The sequence below is a fragment of the Spermophilus citellus genome (assembly GCF_964194105.1).
Source record: "Spermophilus citellus genome assembly, contig: SCAFFOLD_131, whole genome shotgun sequence".
Lineage (NCBI taxonomy): Eukaryota > Metazoa > Chordata > Mammalia > Rodentia > Sciuridae > Spermophilus > Spermophilus citellus.
In genome coordinates, this window is record NW_027672905.1 from 384,142 (window position 1) to 408,918 (window position 24,777).

The 24,777-nt window shown below is 37.0% G+C and overlaps 1 protein-coding gene across 4 annotated transcripts in view; it reads right to left on the minus strand.

Moving 5' to 3' along the window:
* LOC308640383 (limb region 1 protein homolog) overlaps window positions 1-24,777 on the minus strand; it is a 102,383-nt gene that overhangs the window by 72,234 nt on the left and 5,372 nt on the right. For 3 of the 4 annotated variants that reach the window (XM_081312312.1, XM_081312313.1, XM_081312314.1), the window contains one exon: window positions 7,104-7,207. The exons of the other annotated variant lie outside the window; for it this stretch is intronic. In XM_081312312.1, the coding sequence (XP_081168438.1) occupies window positions 7,104-7,157 (54 nt within the window). In that variant the 5' untranslated portion in view covers window positions 7,158-7,207. The remainder of the gene's footprint in view (window positions 1-7,103; window positions 7,208-24,777) is intronic. 4 annotated transcript variants of the gene reach the window in all.

Consider the following 24,777-nt stretch of genomic DNA (forward strand, 5'->3'; position numbering starts at 1 on the left):
AGGCATGGTGGCACACACCTGTAATCCCAGCAACTCAGGGGCTCAGAAAGGAGGATCCTGAGTTCAAAGCCACCCTCAGCAGCAGCGAGGTGCTAAGCAACTCAATAACACCCTGTCTCTAAATTTAAAAAATATAAAATAGGGCTTGGGGTGTGGCTCAGTGGTTGAGTACCCTTGAGTTCAATCCCCAGTACCCCCACACACATATAAAAAAAGATAAGAACCATTCTCATCCACACTCATCTCCCAGCTGGGAGAATGTAGAGCAGCTCTACTAATGCATTACTCCATGGTTTTCTTGCAGGTGTTGGAAGAATCAAATTAACACACAACAATAGTTAGTAAGATAGGAATTCATTTTCTGCAATAAACACCAAGATCAAAACATGCCCAAGTTAAATTTCCTTGAAGGGTTCCCAGCAGGAGCCTTCCTCTTGTCTGTGATTTCCTCTCACCCACCAGAACCATGCCAAATATGCACATGTGCCACTAACACTAAGCAGCACTTCCTTAATCACTCATTCCCAACAATTTATGAATCATCAGTGGCAAAAAAAAAAAAAAAAAAACAAGCAAAAATAATGAAAGAATGCAATGAAAGCTCACAGAGACAGAGGCTGAACTTCCTACTCACTTCTCTTTAAGATGGAGGCCTGAGACAAATTAGCCACTGAGGGGAAAAGTCATCTGGTCATAAAATACAGTACAGGGTCACTTTTATGTAAGTTTGCCAAAAGGGACATAAACCAGGACAATCTCAAACTGTGACACAGGACAGAAACATATTAAAAAAAATCTTTGTTCCTCCTCCATTGTGCTGTCATGTTGCTGGGCTTTATGGATGTCCTGAGCACCAGCACAGAGCCTCTCGCTCCCACCTGGTCAGCCTAACTAATTAAGAAAGGAAGTCACCTCAAATTTTGTACTTTTTGTTTTTATTATTAAGCACTTGTTTGAAGTTATAGGAGTTAACCTCTTAATCCTACAGATCATGCGCTAGTTCTGGACAGTCTAGGATATCTGCGTGGTTTGGATAATTGGTCAGGATGTTGCTGTCGCTGATGTTAAATTTTATACCAGGACTTCAAATCAAAGATAAGCATTACGTTAAAAACAATATACATTTGTTCCCAGAAAAATCTTGGGCTTATGAATTAATCTGTCATTAAACTTATAAATAGTCACATTTGAGTTTTTTCCCACGTTCATTAGTTGCTAATCTGTTTCCTTATAACATTTAATTCAAAGTAGATGTTAAGACACAATATGCAACAAATAGATTCCTACATCTCATGTGAGCACCAACCAGAGATGATACCTCTAGAGTTCATGACTGAATCAGAAGCATCTCCTGATGACTGTGCAGCTAACCTAGAGGTCTTTCCTGAGGTAGAGGAGAGGAAAAACTACAGCTCTGATCTGAGGTATGAGAGCAACAGTTGCACTGTCTGCCCTTAGATGACCCCAATCCCCACGACCCACAGACACCCGCCACTAAAGAGTAACGAAGCTCAAAACCGCAAAGAGGCATCTCCATCACAAAACCAAACAAACCCAATGATGTGCCTTTCTATCAGAAATGAAAATTCAAATGTAAACACAGGATCAGGTTCAAACACACATGAACAAACTCGATGCTTGATGCAGCACATGAATCTAACAACAGAAGAATCTGCATCAACATTAAACTGCTAGTAGTTTAAGATCCAAGTAAAAGTTAGCTTCTTACTAAAAACTTTATCAAAACCACTTCTATTCTCTTAGGCTTAAGAATAATAAAGAAAGGGAATAGCAAAAAGATGGTCCTAATAAAATTGAAACACTCGCCACATTGAGGAGAAAGAAGAAAGGCTATTTAAGGGCCTTAAAAGGGCATGGTCAACCCCCAGGCCTAAAATGTCCTGTTTGAATTAACATAGTGGCTTAATTAAAAACTAAGTAGAGAATTCTGCTTAATTTGATTTTCAATTCAAGCTCTGCATCCGCCCCATGGCCAGTGGCCAATTTCCGCATCTCGGGACAATATGCAAGGAGCTGTTTTAAAATCCATCGCCCAGGGGACTCCGTGGGAGTATGGTGGGCCATGTGCCACTTAGGGAATACACCAGACTAGACATAGTAAAAGAAAACCAGGAGGGTGGTCATGGAGGAAAAAAGGAAATTTAACTTAACCATAATACAAGTTCATCAGGACTCAAATTATTGGGCAGCATCTGCCATTAGAAATGTTCTACCTTCTTCAGTACCAGTCAGAAATGAGTATGTCAAAGGTAACCAATGATAAACACCTTTTAGGAACATATATGAATACTTATTAGACAATTCAAACACTTTGTGACTGTGGCCGATGATAACATTAACATCAATAAAGCAGTAAAATTTGTAGTTCTAATACAGACAGTGCCTGACAAGAGCCATGCATCTGGAGCAACATCCAGAGCTGCACAAGGAAACACCAAATAATCCTATGCTGCAGAAAGACACCTAGCATTTCAGCACACACACTGAGACTTAAAATGCTAATAACCCCTGCAACTTTCAAGTAATTGGTTTCAAAACTTAAAAAAAAAAAGAGCATTTTAAAATAGCACGACCTGATCACCTAAGTTTAAAGCTTTCTAAAACATTTCTACTAGGGTCTAAAATGTACTGTAGCTTCAAGAAGGCTTTTTTTCCAAAGTATGCTACCTTTAATGCTAAAACTGATTTATTCTGCTTTAGTCAATGCTATTTCAAAATGTGAAAAACAATTTGGAATTTAGAACTGCTCATGATAATAACATGTGAATAATTAACAGCTGACTCTACTGTATTTGGTTTCTTTCTGAATCCCAAATAACATTAATATTGTAAGTAATATTAATAAGTAAAGAATAAATAACAATATTTATTGGTTGAATGCACGTACACACTACCATGAAGACAGTGGTGGTTTAATAATAGTTAACATTTACAATTACATTAAATGCAGTCCTGGGCTCTATGCTCTACATGAACAATCTCATCTTATATAACCATGAAAATAATACAGTAAGGTAAGTATCTTTATTGTAGCCATCTTACAGAAAGAACAGCTGAGATTCAGATGAAGTAACATGCCCAGGGAGCTGACTCTAAAGCCCACTTCCTTACCTTTGTGCCCTCCCTCTTTCTTCCCTGGCCCCTGCCCTTGGGCATGCCCATACATTCAGACTCCCCACTTGACAGTTACTCTCCCTCCTCTGCCTTCAGGCCGCAACCCCCTTACTCCCCTTCTTTACTAGTATGAGAAACAAAACGTTTAAATTGTTCACCATAGCACCTATTCATTCCAATCTTCCCAATCCTTCACTGGGTCTGGGAATTACCTGTCTGAAAATCACAACTGTATCACACAAACATTCAACACTTCAGTCCCATATGAGGTCATGAAGTACACTGGAGGCCCTTGAAGGGTTTTAACAGATGAACACAGTCAAATTTGTGTTTAGGAGAAAGAATGTTCTTTTAATCATGAATAGAGAGACTAGGAGTAAAAAAAGGAAAAAAAATTCAAAGGGAAGAACTATACAACTATGTACAAGTGTAGTCATAAAATACCTCTATCTCTTGGGTCCTTGTTCAGCTGATTCTCCCTTTTGATCTTAAGTCTATAAAGGGGCACAAGAGAAAAGTAACGTCAGAGTTTTTTTTAAAGCCTACAGTGTGTTGCTGATCTGCTTCATCAAATGCAATCATGTTCCTTCCCTGGCTGACTGGTTCACCACATAGAGCCGAGTCCCTTCCCTGACTGGCTGGGCACTTAGAGGTAGCCAAGTCCCCTTTCTAGATAGTCAGTTCACAAGAAGGGTAGAATGGTCTGTCCATGTCACATGCTATTTTGAAAAATTACCTAGCTAACAATTAGAATTTCATAAAGAACACCAGGTAGATAGTTCTACAACACCAAACACGGACATATTTAACACTGAGCAGTTCCAGTTGTTTCTTGCATTGGGGAACACTGCAAAGAGGCAGTATCAGGAAGAGGCAGAGCTTTAATGCATAAAGCAAACGCCAACAGGCAGTTTTTGTGACACAGACCAAAATGTTCTATTGAGCAGAGCTGGATGCATATGTTCTTTCTACAAAACTCGGTGCCAAGCACTCCCTGGCCCATGTGCTCCCTGATGCTCCTTTCCTTTGTGACATATGCGGAAACTCTAAAATGTGTGATTCACTTAAATGAAATGATAGATGCAAAAATCCTCATGGGAAAATGCCAGCTCCCTGTTGTCTACAGCACAGAATCCAAACTGCCTGGCAGAGGATCAGTGCTTCCAGAAGATGACCCTGAGGGCTACTTGTGCATCTTGACTGTTCATGGTTCACATCTAGGTACCAGCCATTTCCCTCAATTCCATTAGAGTTCCAGGCCATGGCTCAAGCCTGGAACGTCATACTCTAGCAAACACTGCTGGTGGATCAGATCCCAGCTCAATCCCAGCTGGCCTCCTCCTCGCAGCCTGCCCCTGGTGCACAGCAGAACAAGATAAACATTTCTTTCAGCCTCTTCCTTAGCACCTCATGAATAAGTTCATCAAACTGTAATAAGTTCATCTGGTTTGCAACTGTAAGTTCTCCATGTTTCCTTGGAAGCAGGAGACCCATTTCTTTATTTGTGTCCCTAGAAATTTCCTATAATACTAACCAGTAGTTAGAGGATTGCTAATGCCTACAATAACCACTAACTAGTAGTAGACTACTTCATAAAACTCTTGGAATAAATGTCCATCAAAAGCTCTACCTCCAAACTCCAAGATGCTACAGAAGCCCACCGTTTCAATACTCTCCAATGCCCCTTTTCTTCTGTTCATTCTTTTTAGTTCCACTTTGGTGGTAAGCATCTCCTGGAACTCTCTGTCCCTTGGCTTCCAGGTGGTCACCCCATTTTCCTCACACTAGCTGACAGTGTCAGAACTCTTCCTTGCGCCTCTCTTCTGACAGTGTTTCACATTCACGTTCTGTCCTTGGCCACCTCATTTTCCTACTGGCTTTTCTTGTGCCCTCCAGAGTGCTGGCTGTGAAGAACACCGACCTGGGGAAGGTCAGACATGACCCTAGATATTCTGTTCTAATTGTGCTATTTTACATGGATGGATCACAGACAATTTGATACAATTTAATATCAGTTTTCTCCTTATAGAAGAAGAGTTTGAACTAAATCCCTTTCAGCAATAATATTTTGTATTATTTCTTCAAGAAAATATAAACCAGCAAACAGCTTTCTAAGTTGAAAGAATACAATTCTTAACAGTATATAAATTTAATTGCCAATCTTAATAATATAACAGGATTAAAAAACGTCCAAAATACAAAAGCCAGTTTTCTCAATGTGAGGCTTGACTGCCAAACACATTCCTTCATTCATTCTTATCTCGGAACCTTCATTAAATAAGAAGCTAGCTGTTCCTTTTCAGCTAGCTGCAACACGTTCGCCTATGGAATAACAGCCAGACAGTTGTTCCCGTGAGTCCATGGGAACAGCACTGTGATCATCACCCCAGTGATACACTGCATCTTTAAAATGTATGGTATTTAAGGTTTAAAGTCAGAAAGCTATCAAATGGTTAAATAATTTCACCTCTATGATCCCACACAGAGTTATACAAGATGAAAAGTAATAACAATTCACATGCAGTTTACAATTTCCCAAGCCAAATTTTCTGAATTAGCATTATACTATTATTCGATAATAAGATATACAAGCACATTTCATTCTGAATGCCACCACAACATACTGAATAGAACTAAAAGTCAGAAAGGCAAAACATGCTAAACTGTAACACTAGTCTCACTTTGCAAGTTTAAAAATCATTTAAAAGGTATTAATGTACTTAAATCTTTGCATTTGCATTATATTCCAAAAATTTATGACAAAGAACTGCATAGGTTATAAATAGAACCTAGTTTCTTTTTCTTTAAAATACTGTATTCAAAGAAATGTGGTATATAAACACAATGAAATATTACTCAGCCATAAGGAATGAAATTATGGTATTTGCCGGTAAATGGATGGAACTGGAGACTACCATGCTAAGTGAAATAAGCCAATCCCAAAAAAACAAAAGCTGAATGTTCTCTCTGATGTACAGATGCTAACTACATAATAAGGTGGGGGCAGAGAAAGAAGTTTATTGGATTAGACAAAGGGGAATTAAGGGAAGGGAAGGGGGACAGGAATAGGAAAGATAGTAGATGAATCAGACATCACTTTCCTGTGCTCATATATGAATACACCACCAGAGTAACTCCACACCATGCACAACCACAAGAAGGGGAAATTTTTTAAAAAAAAAATTAAATTTAAAAAAGAATGGGAATGTCAAAATACATTCTGCTGTTATATATAAAAAGAATAAATAAAAAATTTTTTGAAAATACTATCTTCAAGGATAGACTAAAGTACTGCCTGTTTTAAAGTCTTGATTAGTTTAAGAAGTTCCTGAGACGTTTCCCAGTTTGCCCACTTCTAAGCCTTCCACATTTACCTAAGATTAGTTACTCTTGGTATACTGGGAATTTGACTACCTAATAAAGCATATCCGATTTTATAACGTGCTACTACCCTGAAAATATTGTATGTGAGATAACTTTTACATCAAGATGTATTTTAGGATTTTTAGAATCTCATATCAAACTCTAAAATTGAATGAGATTACCTAAGAAAGCAGTAACACCAACCCTATAGGTTTATCTATTCCAAAGGAATACTCCACTAGAGTAATGCACAGCACAAACATATACAGGATTGATGAAGAACTTTCCCCATAAACATACAAAATGATTCAATGTGCAATATTACTATTATTGCTAAAATGTGGTTTTAATATTATTTATTAAACTTTTTTTAATATTCTATTCAAATGCTTGTTTGATCTTCAGTTCAACATAAATGACATTTACTTCTTTTTTTAATGTTTATTTTTTAGTTGTACACAATACCTTTATTTTGTTTATTTATTTTTTTTCGTGGTGCTGAGGATCAAACCCAGGGTCTTGCACTCTTGAGGCAAGCGTTCTACCGCTGAGCCACAATCCCAGCCTGACATTTACTTCTTAATTCCAAAATTCAATTTACTTACCTTTTTCAGGCCAGCAAATCCTTCTGATTCCAGAAAGAAAAATGCAAAGGGCATCAACACAAATAAACAAAGGTTGGAAAAGAGAGACGCAAGATTCCACAAACCTATAAAGAAGATAACAAAAGAAGAGGAAACTCAGGTTAGATATTGACAGGCCTTTTGAGATTTCACTAAATGGTGATGTTAATCAACATCTATACCTTTTATTTATTTTTTTTTTAAAGAGAGAGAGGAGAGAGAGAATTTTTTTAATATTTATTTTTTAGTTTTCGGCGGACACAACATCTTTGTTTGTATGTGGTGCTGAGGATCGAACCCGGGCCGCACACATGCCAGGCGAGCGCGCTACCGCTTGAGCCGTATCCCCAGCCCCAACATCTATACCTTTTAATACTAAAAGTAAATATAAACTTGAAATAACAAATAATTTAAACTTAGAAATCACAAAGTAATTGCATATTTGTTAAACTTTAACTTTGTAACTTGTACCTATTGAGAAAGGCCAATATAGAAACTAGTTTCTTTTTTCTGGTGCCCTAAAATAAATTAACTAACAATATGACATGCAGAGATCCAAAGGCACACGTCTTTAGACATGTAGGCACCAGAATATTTAAATTAGAGCCACTAGCATCTACTGAGCACTTAATAAATGCCAGACACTCTGCTAATCATTTTACATGTATAATCCCATTTAATTTAAGCCTCATAAAACCCCGAAAATAACTAGCATTGACAGGCTGATGTGCCACGCACCATTCTAAGTGATTTGCAGACCTTCCACACATTCGTCTGCTCTTCACAGCAGTCCCTGAGCCCGGCAGCACTGCTACCCAAAGTGGACAGGGGTGGCCACCTCATTTGCCAAGGCTACAGAGCCTGCAACTGGCAGAGCTGACTCTCTGCCTGAGACTTTAGAACCACTACATCACAGAAGTGCCAGTGAACGACTCCAAGTGGGGAAAAAGAGGTCACAGAAGCAGCAAGCTCATGTGGTGGTTGCCCTTTTGGGGACATTCTGCAGTCCTTTATAATGTCACAACAAAATGCAGCAACTAAAATAAGAACAGATTTAGAAAGACCTTTAGGTATGTCATTGGCAGAGTGGCTCAGTATCTCCTATTTTTTTAAATAGATAAAACACTAGAATTTTAAATTGAGTCTTAAAATAATGGCTATCACCCTTACAAAAGTTTGTAAAATCAAAGCAAAGATAGAAATTATGCAAATTATGATTTCAGTGTAAATCCAGTGCATCACATGCAACTGTAATCTGAGGCTTGGAGATACAGGAGCCTGCGTTCTTTCCACTCCACTCACAGCAGTGGTCACAGCACTGAGGCACAATGATAAGCCAGCACCTCTGCTCACAAGGCTGCACACATGCTCCAGGGAAGAGGGTGAGCCTCAGCACGCCGTTCCCCAGCCACCCAGTCTGAAATTAGTGTGCATGCTCTAGAATTGCTCTGCTCTTTCTGGAATAGTGTGGAAGACAATAATTAACTTAGCACTTGCACAGCTTATCTAGATTGATTCACTTTTTTTCTACATAAAGTAACACAATAAAAGCAATTTATAATTTTCTATCCAAAAGTCTGTACAGATTTTTATGAATTTATAATACCCATTTATCTTTGTAAGAAATAAAATGTTTTACGAAAATTCTTAGAAAGTAATGGCTTAATATCTTTTAGTGGAAAAACTAATTTGAACTTTTTAAATTAAAATTGTTCTATACATTCTGATCCTTTAAAAAAAAATTTGGAGGGCTGGGGATGTGGCTCAAGCGGTAGCGCGATCGCCTGGCATGCGTGCGGCCCAGCTTGTATTCTCAGCACCACATACAAACAAAGATGTTGTGTCCACCAAAAAGAAATAAATATTTTTAAAAATTCTCTCTCTCCCCTCTCTCTCTCTAAAAAAAAATAAAATAAAAATAAAAATAAATTTTTAAGCTAAGCTGGGCATAATGGTGCAACCTGTAATGCCAGCTCCTCAGGAAGAACACTTAGGCTCACAAGTTCAAGACTGGCCTAGGCAACACAGCGAAACACTGTTTCAAAAATAAGAGTCAATCATTTTATTGTGCCAATAACCAGAAAGGGCTACACACACACACACACACACACACACACACACACTCTATTCAAAGACTTGGCCCACATCCTGTCTGCACTTCATGTGACAACCTTGCTGAGGCACAGGTTCTTCATCTATGAAACAAGGCATAATGCCACGTCTGTAGCTGTTAATTACCAGATGAAATAATGCATGTACGAGAACCAGCACAATGTCTATCACAAAATCAGCACTTAGTGACTTAATGCTTTTGTTACCAGTTACTTCACAGAGGCTACTAGTATGTAGCACTATCAGCTCTTCTGCCAATTGCTCTCCCTCAGAGTACCCAGGCTGGAGGTTCACCTCCCGTTCTGCCAGCTACATCCACTGCTCTTACTAACAATCTGCATTTGTCCATCCACATTTTCCCCCTCCCTTATACAAAGAGGTAAACTTCATTAGTACTTTATCTAAAGTAAGAATAAATGGACCTGATTCCAAACTGTGCCCTCCAGGTCCAGTTCATAAACTTTAGAGCATGGTCTCTGACCTCTATTTCAACTGCTCAACTGCATTTTATCTTCTTCAGGGTTTCTAAATAAGTTATTCCAAATACATAAGGTGATAATTAGTACTATGTGAACTATTGCATACAAAGTGGGTATTCTTTTGTAGGCTGGAGAACTGTGATTGTTAATGTGTTGCTTTATTCACTCATGGTACAAAACACAAAGGCTGGTTTTAAATCATTGTAACATTGTTGTAAAAGATAAAACATCTTCATGTCAAACATTATATTCAATTTACATGAGATAGCTTTAATCCAATTCTAAGTCACACAGTCCTTTCAGAAAACTATAGAAGAAAATAATCCACCACCTGTTACAACCTAACAGCAGCCCTGTGCTGGATGTGCCAGGCACTGACTGATGTCTCCTCTCGAGCCAGGTCCTCACTTCATAGCTCATCAAAAAGGTGCTCTGCCCAGAGCAGAGAGAAAGCTGCTCCACTATCTGATTTGCTGACATGATTTTAGGCAAAATAAATTCCATCATTTCCTATAACTCCCAATTCTTTACAGATGTCTACACTTTTATCACTATATGTCTCTAGATCCAAGTTCCAAGAGATACACATTACTTCTCTTCCTCATTTTTGATTCCCATGTGTCTACTCCAGTTCCAAAGAATCAGTAACAGGGAATCACTTGGAACATACATCCTATACAGCTAACCACTAACAAGGAATCACCCTCTAGGAAAAGCTCACAAACCAAACTAAGGGGATGATATCAGAATTAACTCTCAATTATCGTTGCAAAATCAAAGCACAATGTATGCAAAAAATGAAAGACTAATTTTCTCAACTTTATTTAGCTATAACTAACATAAAATAAACTACACAAGTGCACCTAGGGCTTATAGTTTGTGTCCTGCCCTGAAGGCTCATGTGCAGCAAGCTTGGTCTCCAGTGTGGCCAAGTTGAGGTGGCAGAACCTTCAAGAGGTAGAGGCTAGGAGGACAGGGTCTGCCCTGGAGACAGGATGAATGCTCATCTCACAGAATGCACTCATGTAAGAAATTTCTTGAGGGCAGCTGTTATAAAGACAGCCCACCCTTGGGCTGGGGATGTGGCTCAGCAGTAGAGCACCTACCTAGCACATGCAAGTCCCGAGGCTCGATCCTCAGCACCACATAAAAATAAATAAATAAAGGTATTGTGTCCAGCTACAACTAAAAAACAAATAAGTATTTAAAGAGAGAGAGAGAGAGAGAGAGAGAGAGCGCAAGCGAGCGACCGCAAGCGCACCCACCCCATAACTGGGCCCTCTCTGCACACAGCTGGTCCTCTTTCAGCTTCTCTGTGGTGATGCAGCGGTGTTGAGGGTGGGGCTGATCAGGAGAACCATGATCTCGGACCTCAAGAACTGTGAGCCAAATGCTTCTTTACTTTATGAAGTACCAGCAATGGTATTTTATTGTAACAACATCGAATGGCCTAATATACAGTATATAATTTGATAAGTGCAGGCATAAAAACACACCAGTGACACCAGCACCACTTTTCTATACCTTATGCCACTCTCCTCCGACACCTATCCCCAGTCAGCCATTGACTTTACACTTTAAAAAACATTTTCTAGAATTTTATGTAAGTGGACCCATGCATTCTGTAGTCATTTTTATCTTCTGCATTCCAGTACAATTATTTTGAGATTTTTTCAACACTGATTTGCTGTAGCATGGATCAGACCCAAAATTTACTGGACTGCAGCCACATGTAAATGGGCACTTAGGCTGTTCCCAATTGGTGGCTGCTACAAATAAACACTCATGCACCTGTCTGTGGCAGATATATGCTTTCGTTTCTTGTGAGTAAATATGAGGCATGGAATAGCTGGATCATGCTGTGGGCATGTAGCTTATGAAACCACCACAATGTTTGACATAGTGGCTGCATTTCGCATTCCCACTAGCGAAGTTCAGGTTCGCCTACACACCTGCCAAACATGTAAGTGCAGTCTCTTTTAGTTGTAGTCCTTTCAACATATGCATGGTGGCATGCCACTGCTGTTTTAATTTGCTTTCCCCTCAAAATGATGTGAACATCTGTTCATGACCTTACTTTGCCACTGATGTCTTTTTTGGTAGACTGTCTCTTCAAGTCTGTCATCCACTTTTAGACCTGGTTGTTTGCTTTCTTATTGCTGAGTTTGATGAGTTCTTTATATAAACTGAATACAAGTCCTTTATCAGGTATGGGATTTGCTAGGTATTTTCTCACAAAAGTTTTCGTTTCTTTTGTCTTACAAAGAATAAAATTCATTAAATTTAACAAAGTCAAGTTTATCAAAATTTTCTTTTCCAAATCATGATTTTGATATCCAAGAAATTATGATCTAGTCCAATATCACAAAGACTTTCTTCCATGATTTCTTCTACAATTTTTTTATTTTAGGATTTGTATTTAAGTCCATGATCTTTGGAGTTACTTTTTGTATATGGTGCCATGTATGAACTGAAGTTCATTTTTGCCTGTGATTATTATCCAATTGTTCCACTCTGTTAAAGATTGTTTTTCCACTAAATTATCTTTGTACCTTTGTTTAAAGCCAATTGATAATGTATATGTGTATCTATTCTTGGACTCTACAGAGTTGGTATATTTTTCTTTATTCTGTTATCATGTGATCTTGATTATCGTAGACTTAAAATGAGTCTCTAAGTTAGGTAGTAAGTCCTCCAACCCTGTTTTCTTTCAAAATTGTTAGGCTATACTAAGTTCACCATATTCCCATCTGAATTTTAGATCAACTTATCAATTTTTACCTAAAAGCATGCTGGGATTTTGACAGGCATTGTGTTCAATCTATAGATCAACTTGGGCAGAACTGATACCTTAGCAATATTGTTATGGATAGAATGTGTGCCCTCAAATTCACAAACTGGAACCTTAATTTTCAGTATAATGACATCTGGGGTAAGGGCCTTCGGGAGGTAGTGAGATCACAAGGGTTCCATCCTTATGATGAGACAGTGCCTCTACAAGCAGCAGCAGAACCAGGTTTGCTTTCTGTTTCTGCTCTCCACCTTGCAAGGACACACAATAGCTACCAGTGAAACAGGAAGGAACCCTCACCAAGAATCTCACCATGCTGGTCTCCCCGATATCAGACTTTCAGTATCCAGAACTGTGAGAAATAAATGTATTGTTAAAGCCACCTGGTGTATGGTATTCCCTTGTAGTAGCCCAAATTGACAAAACTATCTTGGAATCTATGAACAGAGTATATGTCTTCATTGATCATAACACACTTTTCTTTCAACAATGTTTTGTAGTTTAAAATATATAGATCTCACACATCCCTAAGTATTTCCTACTTTTTTCTCTTTTTAACTCTTTACTTTTATATATATTTTAATTTGTTGATGGACCTTTTTTATTCATTTATTTATATGTGGTGCTAAGAATCGAAGCCAGTTCCTCACATATGCTAGGCAAGTGCTGTACCACTGAGCCACAACCCTAGCCCAGTATTTCCCATTTTTGATGTTTCTATATTTAAAGGTATTGATTTTTAATTCAATTTCCAATTATTCATTGACATATAAAAATACAATTGTGTTTTGTATATTCATCTTATATCCTGCAAATTTTCATGATTTACTTGTTGGCTTTAATAACTTCTTTATAACAGATTCCAACAGAATTTCTATATGATCATATCATCTATCAGTAGATACTTTTTTTTCCCAACTTGTGTATAATTTCAAGAACAATGTCGAATACAATTGATTGGGAGCACACCTGCCTTGTTCTTGATCTCATAGAGAAAGTGCCCATCCCTTCACCACTGGCTAATATTATGAGCCAATTTTTCATCAGCTGCTTTTTGGGAGGATGATATATTCCTTAGAAATGCTGTGAGCTGAGAAATTTTATCAGGAATAGATGTCAAATTTCATCATGCTTTTTCTGAATGTATTGTGACTTCTTTTTTTGGCATGTAAATATGGTTAAGTTATACTTGTTTTTCAAAAGCCATAATATATTATTCCTTCTTATATGCTGCTGTTCATCTTATAAAATTTTTGTCCAGAATTTATACATCAGTGTTCATGACGGATACTGGTCTGTAGTGTTTAATGTATTTGTCAGGCTTTAGTACCATGGTAATGTTGGCTTAATAAGTTAAGATTCCTTCACCTTCCACTTTCCTGAAGACTACATATAACTGCAGTCTTTATTTCTTCCTTAAACACATGGTAGAACTGACAGGGAGTTCCTCTTGGCCTAGAGTTTTATTTGTAAGAATGTGTGTAACACTCTCACAATGTTTGAAAAGGTCTTAATAGTTTTTTCCTCTCACGGAATTTCTTCGTTTCTCTAAATTACTGAATTTACTAACATAAAGATATTCACCATATGCATTTATTATCCTTTCAATAGGTGTAGAATCTGTAGTAATGTCAATTCTTATAATCACTCAAAAAAATTTATGCTCATCAGCCTAGCATCATCTATCAATTTTATTGATCTCATCAATTTTGTTTTCTGTTTCACTGATTTCTCCTCTTTTTAAAATTTCCTTTATTCTTTAGTATTCATTTATTCTTTTTCTTTTTTTATTTTATGAATGCATTATAGTTATGCATAATAGTGGGGTTAATTTTGACATAATCATACATGCATGGAATATAATTTGCTCCATTTCAGTCCCCAGTACTACTTCTTTCCCTTCCCCCGGTTCCCCTTCCTCTATTCTACCGGTCTTCCTTCTGTTTACTTATTGTTTTATTTTTTTTAATCAGTGCTGTATAGGTTATACAAAAAGGAAGAACTTACTATGGTACATCCATATAGGTATATAGTGTAATTTGGTCAATTTCATGCCACAGTTCCTCCCTTTTCCTGTACCTGCCCCTTCCCCTCAATCCTCTTCCTTTACTTCATTGATTGTTCTCCTTTTTCTATTAAAATACAGAGTATTATTTTCTATTAATATATATATATATAATACATATTCTTAAGCTTGAATTTATGGAAACTGATTTGAAACCTTTTTTTCTATTCTGATAAGGATTTAGTGCTATAAATTGACGTTCAAATACTGTGTGCTTTTAAGATTTTTTCCTTGCCACTGATTCTGAGCAATTTGATGATAAGCTGTAGTGTCCTCTCCAGGCAACACTGTGTTGTCTCCCATCTCTTGAGTGATTACTGCTGTACAGACAATTCCCAACTTAAAATGGTTTGACTCATGATTTTACTGATTCTGACCAATTTGATGATAAGCCATAGTATAGTTTTCTTCGTGTTTCTTGTGCACGAAGCTAGCTGAGTGAATAGAGTAATGTGGCAAAGCAAAACTTCTCACCTCATGGCCAGGGCAAGAAAGAGAGGAAGAGAAAGGAGCTCGGGCCTCACTACCTCTTCAAGGGCATGGCCCCAGTGACCAGAAAGCCTCCCACTAAGCCTTCTCTCTTCATAGCACCAAGCTGAGAACCAAGGCTTTACATGTGGCTTCAGGGACACTCCAGGAAGTATAACATAACTCATCTCTGTGCAGATCTTTGCTTTCCAATATTGGCCTGATACCTTCTAGCTATCTTGGTCTTTCTGAACTTCCACCTTTCCTCCTCAACACAGAACACCAATTAGCTCCACCAGGTTCCCTCTCTGCACTGCAGCCTAGAAGTCTTCTCCAAGCGACACTGTATTGTCTCCCATCTCTGAGTGATTACTGCTGTACAGTTTCCAACTTAAAATGGTTTGACTCATGATTTTACAGCTTTGCAATGGTTCAATGGCAATATGCATTTAGAAGACACCACAGTTTGAATTGTGACCTATTCCCAGGCTAACCACATGAAGTCTAACTCTCCTGTGATGCTAGCCAGCAGCAGCCAGTTGCAGCTCCCAGTCACACGACCATGTGGCTAACCAAATGACACTCTGCAGTGCACTCTGTTACTAAGCGAGGATGTTTGGTAGGTCTGGTAGATTAAATGTATCTTCAACTTCTGATAGTTTCAATTTAGGATGGATTTACTGAGTCAAAAGCACATGTATTTTCTTGAAAATCTAGTCCTTAAACCCCATATTAGTCAAATTATATTTAGTTTTAAAGTGTTTTGCTATCAACACTTAAATACTGGTGTTCTTAATTTTTCTTAAGCTAAATCTAAGTGGAGCACAATTACACATGATTTTTTATAAAACAATACAGAAAAATCTCCAGGCACAAAATACCGCAGTAGAAAGTGCTTGCTCTTTACCTCTTATCTGTCCTGATGGATTTGTTAATCATAAAATAATGTGTTTTAAAATGTGGAGTTACCTAGTCTACGCAAGTTGACCTCCCAGATTCTTACTGAAATCTCTACTCCTTTTTAAATATTTATTTCAACATTCAACAACAGAATAAAATCTTTATCGTAAGATGAATAAACCTCCACTTCTATGTTTTAGTTTTCTCTTATTAGATGCATACTGTTTCCTATAGTGAATCTCTTTATTCTCTTGCCCTAAATACCTAAAATTTAACTATTCCATTATACATTTCTACAGTGGGTCTCCCAGATACTTCGCAAACGGCATCAAGTTTATTCTCACCCTCTTTCCATTATATCTCCTCAAATGATGGTATGTTAGAAATACTTTAAACATAACAATGAAGTAATTGCAAAGCCTGACTTGGGCTAAGTTCTTACTGCCCTGTCCAATACCTGCTACTGTCAATTTATTCTCAGAAAGAGGGACAAAAATACTTAGAAAAATAGGCACCAGTTTTCTGTCTTCTCCAAAGAATTGCTTTTGATTCAAAGAACTTTTCTTCCTGTTTCTAATGAACTAAACAAGGATCTTTGTTTCAATAAAATACTTCAGCAGAGTAGAGAAAAGATTTCTAAGAATCTGAAATCACTATTTATTCAAAATAAACAAAGTTTACTTTTATTTTAGTGCACCAAATACAATATAGAAACATAGAAATTTGTAACACAAAATAACTTAAGATTTCCTTGTCTAATTTGCTCATAAACCAAATTAATTTTTTAAGGAGAGTCAACAAATTCCCCATAAATTCTATAACTTACAAATGATAAACCTGGACTTAGATCCCAGATCTCTTGCTCTTTCTACATTAGTATATGATAGATCATACATATCATTCTAAGTGGAAAAGAGACAATATTTTGAATTTTGTTAATATTAGCTGCCAAAAAAAAAAAAAACAAGTCCGTCAAATAAAATTTTAAGGGAAAAGTGACTATGATAACCCATTAATTCTACCCATCAGTGTAAAACAAAATGCTCAGTGGAATCTGTGATCAGATTGTAAGGGAGTGAAACAGAAAAAAAAATAATAATAATAATTCTACATATATTTTCTCAGTTGTTTAGGTGTGGGTGTTCCACATGTACACCAAAGCCTTCTTAAAACCAAAACATTTTTCAATTCAAAGAAGATTTTAAAAACTCAATTTCAATAAAACTGAATATACTCTATGTACTTAGTATACTATAATGTACCCAACCAAAAATAAGATACTCACACTATTTATATCTAAGTGAGTGACACTCTACATCTGACATGCCAAGATTTGCACCAATCAATGTAAGATCTTAAAAAGGGACTTCAACTCTGTCACTCAGTTTTTTCCACGTAAAAAACGTTACTCGTCATATGGCACTTATGAAGAACAGAAGAGAAATAACACCCAAAATGCTAAACAAATGAATGTCAATGCCTCCCCACTGTCCTTTTTCAACATGATACAAATGGTCCAAAAAACTGAAAAATTCCAATATTTAGAACTTAGACCACAGAAAGGTAAGAAAAATGATGTAATTAAGTATTCTCATTAGCTTCTCTCAAAAATGCTTATACAACAAAAACCCACATACAACATTAAAAATATATAAAAATTACAATAACAAAAATTAAGCATAAAAGACAAATTGCAAAAAATACACCAAATTATGAATGGAGCACAATTACACATGACTTTTTCTTCCTATTTTTCTGCATATTCTAAGTTTCCTAAAAGGAGCACAGACAGTATTCCAAAAAAATCAGAAGCAAGTATGTGAAATACATAATTCTCCATATCCCTCTATTACTTCCCCCATAAGAGGCATAAAAACAGCATAGAACTAAGCTGAATTGAAATGGAGGTGCTGAGCTAGCCTCACTCATTAGCCACACAGCTCATTTCATTTCCTAGCCTCACTGCCTGCAAAATCCAAATTTTATGCTCAGAAAAATTATCAATTATCACATATCAAGGACCTCACAATAACTGTCAACTGCTAGGCACAGTAGTGCATGCCCATAACCCCAGCTACTTGGCAAACTGAGAAAGAAGAACTGCAAGTCTCGGGTAATTTTATGATACTCTGTCTCAAAATATAAAAAGGACTGAGGATGTAGTTCAGTGGTACAGTGCTTGCCTAGCATGGTTTGATCCTCAGTCCTGAAAAGAAAAGAAAATTGCTTTCAACTGGTTATAACTATAAATATAAATCTTCAAATGCAAAGGGTCCACTATATTTTTATAATCAAAAAAATTTATTACTCATAGTACAAAAGAAAGAACTTTTATTGCTATTATGGGTCTATAAATACACGTACTTTCAAAATTTATATGTCTTTCATAAACTACAAATTCAAATTCTTCTTTCAAAGTCAAAAGTGAGTCTATAGCCAAACCACCCTAAACATGCCCCATCTCATCTGAAAGTCAGAAGTTAAAAAATAAAGCCTACCTTAAGTAAAAGTTCATAAATTAGAAAGAAGTGTCTACTCTAACCAATACATTCACTTAAAAATTAATACTAAGCTGGGCGCAGTGGCACACGCCTATGATCCCAGCAGCTCAGGAGGCCAAGACAGGAGAATCACAAGTTCAAAACCAGCCTCAGCAACAGCAAAGTGCTAAGCAACTCAATGAGACCCTATCTCTAGATAAAATACAAAACAGGGCTCGGGATGTGGCACTGTGGCCAAGTGTCCCTGAGTTCAAATCCCAGTACCCCCCCAAAAAAATCAGATAGTTATCAAAACCTAAATAAAGAAATTTTTAATTAAGAGTTCATAATGAGCAGCAGCATCCGTTGGACAACTATAGAAAATGATTCAGGACCCAAAGGGTCTGAATACCAACAAATTCAGTGTGTCATGAAATCAGATGCCCTTTTTTCATGTACTTACCTACCAGCCTTCTCACTTTAAATAATTTAATGTAAAAAACTAAGTTTATTAACTACAGTAAATGTGAAAGTTTCAGATGAACAGAGCTCATAGTGATCCAATTATAATATTTTTCAATATATAAGTTAGTTACTAAGAGAAGATCAATATAAAGATACAACAATGTCTCTAATAGACATTGATAAGTCATTATATTCTTGGCAACTATGCAAAGTCAGAAAATTTCTAGATTTTACCAACATACATCATGCCTACACATGAAAATATCCCTTAATGATAGTTTATGATTCTGACAGACCATTCTTAAATTAAAAATTGTTATTTAAGTGAATACATGTATTTTATTTTACATTATTTATTATTATTAATTTATAAAATAATAGTCAAATATCTCTTCCTCATAAAGCTAAAATTGCATGCTTCAATATAGTAGAAATCTAAAAATTCAGAAATGTTGTAGGTTGTCTAAATCAGTATCACTGACAACCTTTATGAAAGATTCAATGCACCATCCCCCAAAGAAGTTTGAATTTAAAGATTAATAATCCCAAAATACTTGGTTTAAAACAAACCCAGAGACAGGGCTAGGGTTGCGGCTCAGTAGTAGAGTGCTCGACTAGCACAAGTGGGGCACTGGTTTCAATTCTCAGCGCCGCGTAAAAATAAATAAAAGTAAAGGTATTGTGTCCACATACAACTAAAAAGATATTTTAAAAAAGAAAAAAACACCAGACAGATAACCACAGAATTCATTAACTTCTAGCTCCATCTGCTGGAGTCACAAAATATTTCAAAATACAATATACAATTCTATAAAAAATATAATTTATAATTTTCTGTGTAAACAAAACCTTTCATGAATTTAAATTAGAAAATTAATCAAAGTTAAGCCATATTCAACAACTTCCAAAACAAAACTAAGTTAAAACCCCTGTTCAGTAGAAATGAAGAATCTAATTGTCCAAAAGTGACATATTTTTTAAACTGCTTCAAGAAAGTGTAAGCATGGGAAAAAAAGACAAACGTGTTTTTGAATAAATAGTGTTCAAAGAACTTTAGAATAAGAGGAGTCTCTATTTACTTACAAGAAAAACAAAAAATAGTGAACATTTTAACTGTTAGTTGTGAAACTTGGTTCACCTTAACATACAACTTTTTTCTTACAACAAAGAGCAATGAAATGTCCATGGTATAAATATTATACAATGCAAATAAGAGAAAATTTGTATCATATAATCCTATTACCCTGAGAAAAAAACTATTGTATAGACCCTTGTTTTTTGTCTTTTTGTTTGTGACACTACAGATTGACTCTAGGACCTCACCGTGTTAGGTGAGTACTCACTCTACCACTGAGCTACACCACCAGCCCTTTTTAATTGTACTGAGACAGGGTTTTGCTCAGTTGCCCAGGCTTCCCTTGACTTTGCAAAGCTCCTGCCTCAGTCTCCCAAGCAGCTGGGATTAAAGAAACAAAGAAGCATGGCGCCCACTAACCCTTTGTATTCACCCCCCAAGATATTTTTCTTTATACATATATACTTACTTCTTTTTACAAAAGGTACATCAGATTGTAAATATACTTTTTTTCCTATATATTTGTATGTCAACAAATATTTGTCTATATTATCAACTATAGTGGACAAAAAAAGCACTCCACTGTTTGAATCTACCAAATTTAATTAAAGCTAATTTCCCACTTGAAATGTTTAGATTTTTTTTAGACACAATATCTTTATTTTACATTTATGTGATGCTGAGGATCGAACCCAATGCCCCATGCATGGTAGGCGAGCACTCTACCACTGAGCCAAATCCCAGCCAAGATTGTTTTTATTTTTAATATCATAAACAAATACCTCAATATCCAGTAGCTTTTTTGATGTATACTATAATAAATGATTAAGCTTTTAACACCAATTTAGTATTAAATTCTTAGTGACATTTAACTAATAATGGTAAAATAAAACTTATTAAGCACTTTTATTTAATAACTTTATAAGCAAATATAAGTTTGCTTGTAATTTAAAACTGTTTTGACTTTCTATATAACTTAAAATGCATTTTTTCAAAAAGATGATTTTGTACTGTTTCTTCATTTCCAAAATGGCATTATCATCTATTCCTAATGACAAATCAAAATAAAGCACTCAGTCCCTGCCAAGACTAATTTGATTCACTGTGGTTAATTCTGAACATACAAAATCCTAAGCTGGGCAATCAGGCTATAAATGTGTACCTCTCATCTCAAGTGAATGGACATTGAAGCAAACCTTGGACACCAAGGAGGAAAATACCTCAAATGCTAAAGAACTATTTCCTGACTTTAAAGCTACAAATTAACTCTATCATTTTTCTATCTACCAAAATTTACTATTACTTGGTACTTAATTTTAAACTCATGATATAAAAACAGCCACTTTAAAGTAAAAAATTCAGTGCATTTGGCATACTCAAAATGCTGTACAACCAGCACCTCTACCCAGTTCCAGAACATTTCACCACCTAGAAGTCTCGCACCCAGCAAACAGTTGTATCAATGTCTTTCCATTTAAGGAACTGAAGAATACATGTTTTTCCACCTTTTTTTTTTTTTTTTGGTGCGTGTGGTACTTGAGATCGAACCCAGGGTCTAACAAATGCTAGGTAAGTGCTCTACCACTAAGCTACATTTCCAGTTCTTTTTATTTTTTTTATTTTAAGATAGGGTCTCACTAAACTTACCAAGGCTGGCCTCAAACTTGTGATCCTCCTGCCTTTACCTCCCAAGTAACTGGGATTATAGGCATGTGTCACCACATTCAACTCCACTAACTTGTTTTTGTTGCAGGGGCAAGGTATCTGGGGTAGTAGGGATTGAACCTAGGGGTGCTTAACCACTAACCCACATCCCCAGCCCTTTTTATTTCTTTGAGACTCAGTCTCACTAAGTTACTTACAGCCTTGATAGTTGCTGAGGCTGGCTTTGAATTTGTAATCCTCCTACTCAGCCTCCCAAATCACTGGGATTATAGGTATGCACCACCACGGCCAGCTCTACTAACATTTTAACAATATTTGGGATACAAAAAGTAAATAGAAATGGAGTTTTTCTACCCATTTTCACCCCTTTATTTTAATTATACAACAATAAAAAATACTGCCGCCATTTTAATTTGTCATCTCTCCTTCTTTGTCCCTTCCTACAACAAACTGCAGCAGTTGGCATGCCATAGCCCACACTAAATGAAAGATGGAACATGCCATACAGATCAAGTGACCAGTGATAAAGACTACAAGGAAGAACATAATGACCACAGAAGATCACTACCAGTTCTGTCTAATCCAGGGCTCCAACATCACTTTTTATAAAATATTTCAAGCTGTTTTAATCATTCTCATTGTAGACAGATACCCATCTTGTTATATGATATGCAGTCTTAGAACTGAGGTTGATTATTTATATTATGTAAGTATGTATTTGTGTTCTGACTCACAGAAGTCAAGTCACATTCCCAGGAAATAAGACTAATGTGTAATATCTCAAACCTGTGCATCCAAATCCAGACGCTGTATTTAAAATAAACTAACTACATTTACACATATAAAAGCATTATCAACACATATTCAGCCTCTAATCCAAAAACTTCTACCAAAGTATTCCTAATTATAGAATAACTTTTACTCCTTCAATCAAGGAATATTTATTGACATTTTCAATGTCCAATAACTAAAACAGAAATTCCATGGGAGATTAAAGAACTTGAGAAATTTTCTGAATCTCAAAGAATCCCACAAATGCCATAAATGTAAATGGTTGACTGACAATTGAATACAGATGATATAATTGTGTACTAGGGAGGAAATAATCCGAACTTTTGAGAACTTCTGGACACTGGCCTTGATCTGACATTGATCATGGGAGACTCAAAGCAGGGACTTTAAAAGGTCATGTGATCAATGGAGTTTTAGCTCAGGTCAAACCCACAATGTGTCTCTGAGCCCATCCTGTGGTTATCTCCCCAGTTCTGGCATGCATACGTGGAATACACATGCTCTGCAGCTGGTAAAACCCCCACATTGGTTCCCTGACCTTTGCAGTGAGGGCTTCCTATAGGGGAAAGGTCAAGGGGAAACCACTAGAACTGCATCTACCTAGGAAACCAGTAAACAAAGCAATACCACTAACTTGGAGAAATTGCAAAGATTACCACCATCATCAGGGACTGAAAGATACAGGGGTGGTGATTCCCACCACACACCCATTCACCCACAAGGCCTGTGCAGAAGACAATCTGAGAGAATGGCAGTGGATTATCATAAGCTTAGGGAGTGACCCCATTTGCAGTCACTATGCCAAATGTGGTTCCAATGCTTGAGCAGTCAACACATCTTCTGGTACCAGATACGTAACTATAGATATGGCAAATACCTTTTCTCAGTCCCTGTCAATCAAGATAACCAGAAGCATTTACTTTCAGATGGCAAGGCCAGAAATATATTTTACTGACCTCAGTGGTCCACCAACATCCCAGCACTGTGATCATTTGTTTGCAGAGCTCTTAATTGCATTTTCCTTTCACAAGCTATCACACTGGTTCATTACAGTGATGACATTATGCTGACTGGAACTAGTGAGTGCAAAATAGCAACTACTCTGAGCTTATTATAAGACATTTATGTGTCAGAGAATGGAAAATAAATCCTAATAAAATTCAGGGGCCTTCTTTCTCAGTGAAATTTGTAGCAGTCCAGTGGTATGGAGCATTTTCAGATATTCTTCTATGATAAAATACAAGTGGTTCCATCTGGCTCCTCCTACACCAAAAAGGGGTACAACATCCAGTGAGCCACCTTAGATTTTGGAGGCAATACATTTCTCACTTGGATGTATCCATTTATTAGTTTACCTAATAAGATGGTAGTATTTAGCGGGGCCCAGAACAGAAGGCTCTGCAACAGGTCCAGGTTGCTTCACAAACTGCTCTACCACTTGGGCCATGTGATCCTGCAGATCCAATGGTGCTTCAGGTGTTAGTGGTAGATAAGTATGCAGTCTGGAGCTCCTGGCAGGACCCCATGGATGAATCACAGAAAGGCCCTTAGGATGTTGAAGCAATGCCTGCCATTCTTTTCAGATAATTAATCTTCTTATGAGAAACAGCTATCGACATGATACTGGGCTTTAGTAGAGACTGAATTCTTAACCATATATCCTAGGCTGCCCATCAGAACTGGGCATTTTATGATATCGCAATCCAAAAAGTTGGACAACAGAACAATATTCCATCATCAAATGGAAGTGGTATATATGTACTCAGGCCTAAGCAGGTCCTGAAGGAATAACTAAGTTCATGAAAAAGTAGCCTAAATACCAACAGCTCCCACCCCTGCTACACTGTCTCTTCTGCCTCAAGCTGCATCTATCTACCAGCCTCAAAGAGAATCCCTATGAAAGCTGACAGAAAGTGGAGACCTGGGCCTAGTTCAGCATAGTCCAATGTAGACAGCAATGGCACTACAGCTCCTCTCTAGACACTCTGAAGTAAAGAGGTGAAGGGAAATCTTCTTAGTGGGCACTACAATGGGCAGCAAATTTGGCTATTTATTTTACTTGGAGAAATAAATGGTGAAATGTGCAATTACAAACCAATTAATGGAGCTATAGTGAATGGTTTGGATGATCCAGAACTTAGAAGAAATATAACTGGAAATTGGTAACAAGGACATCTGAGACAAAAAGATGTGGACAAACTTCTCTGAATATAATAGCCGAGAGAACAGAATGACCCAAAGGGACAGGATGACTGTAGATACCAGTCAGCTGCTTTACAGCTATGCATGTCATCACCCAGGGGATCCATGCACAAAGTGTCCTTGGTGGCCTTGGAGGTTGTGCATGGGCTCAGCAACATGGAT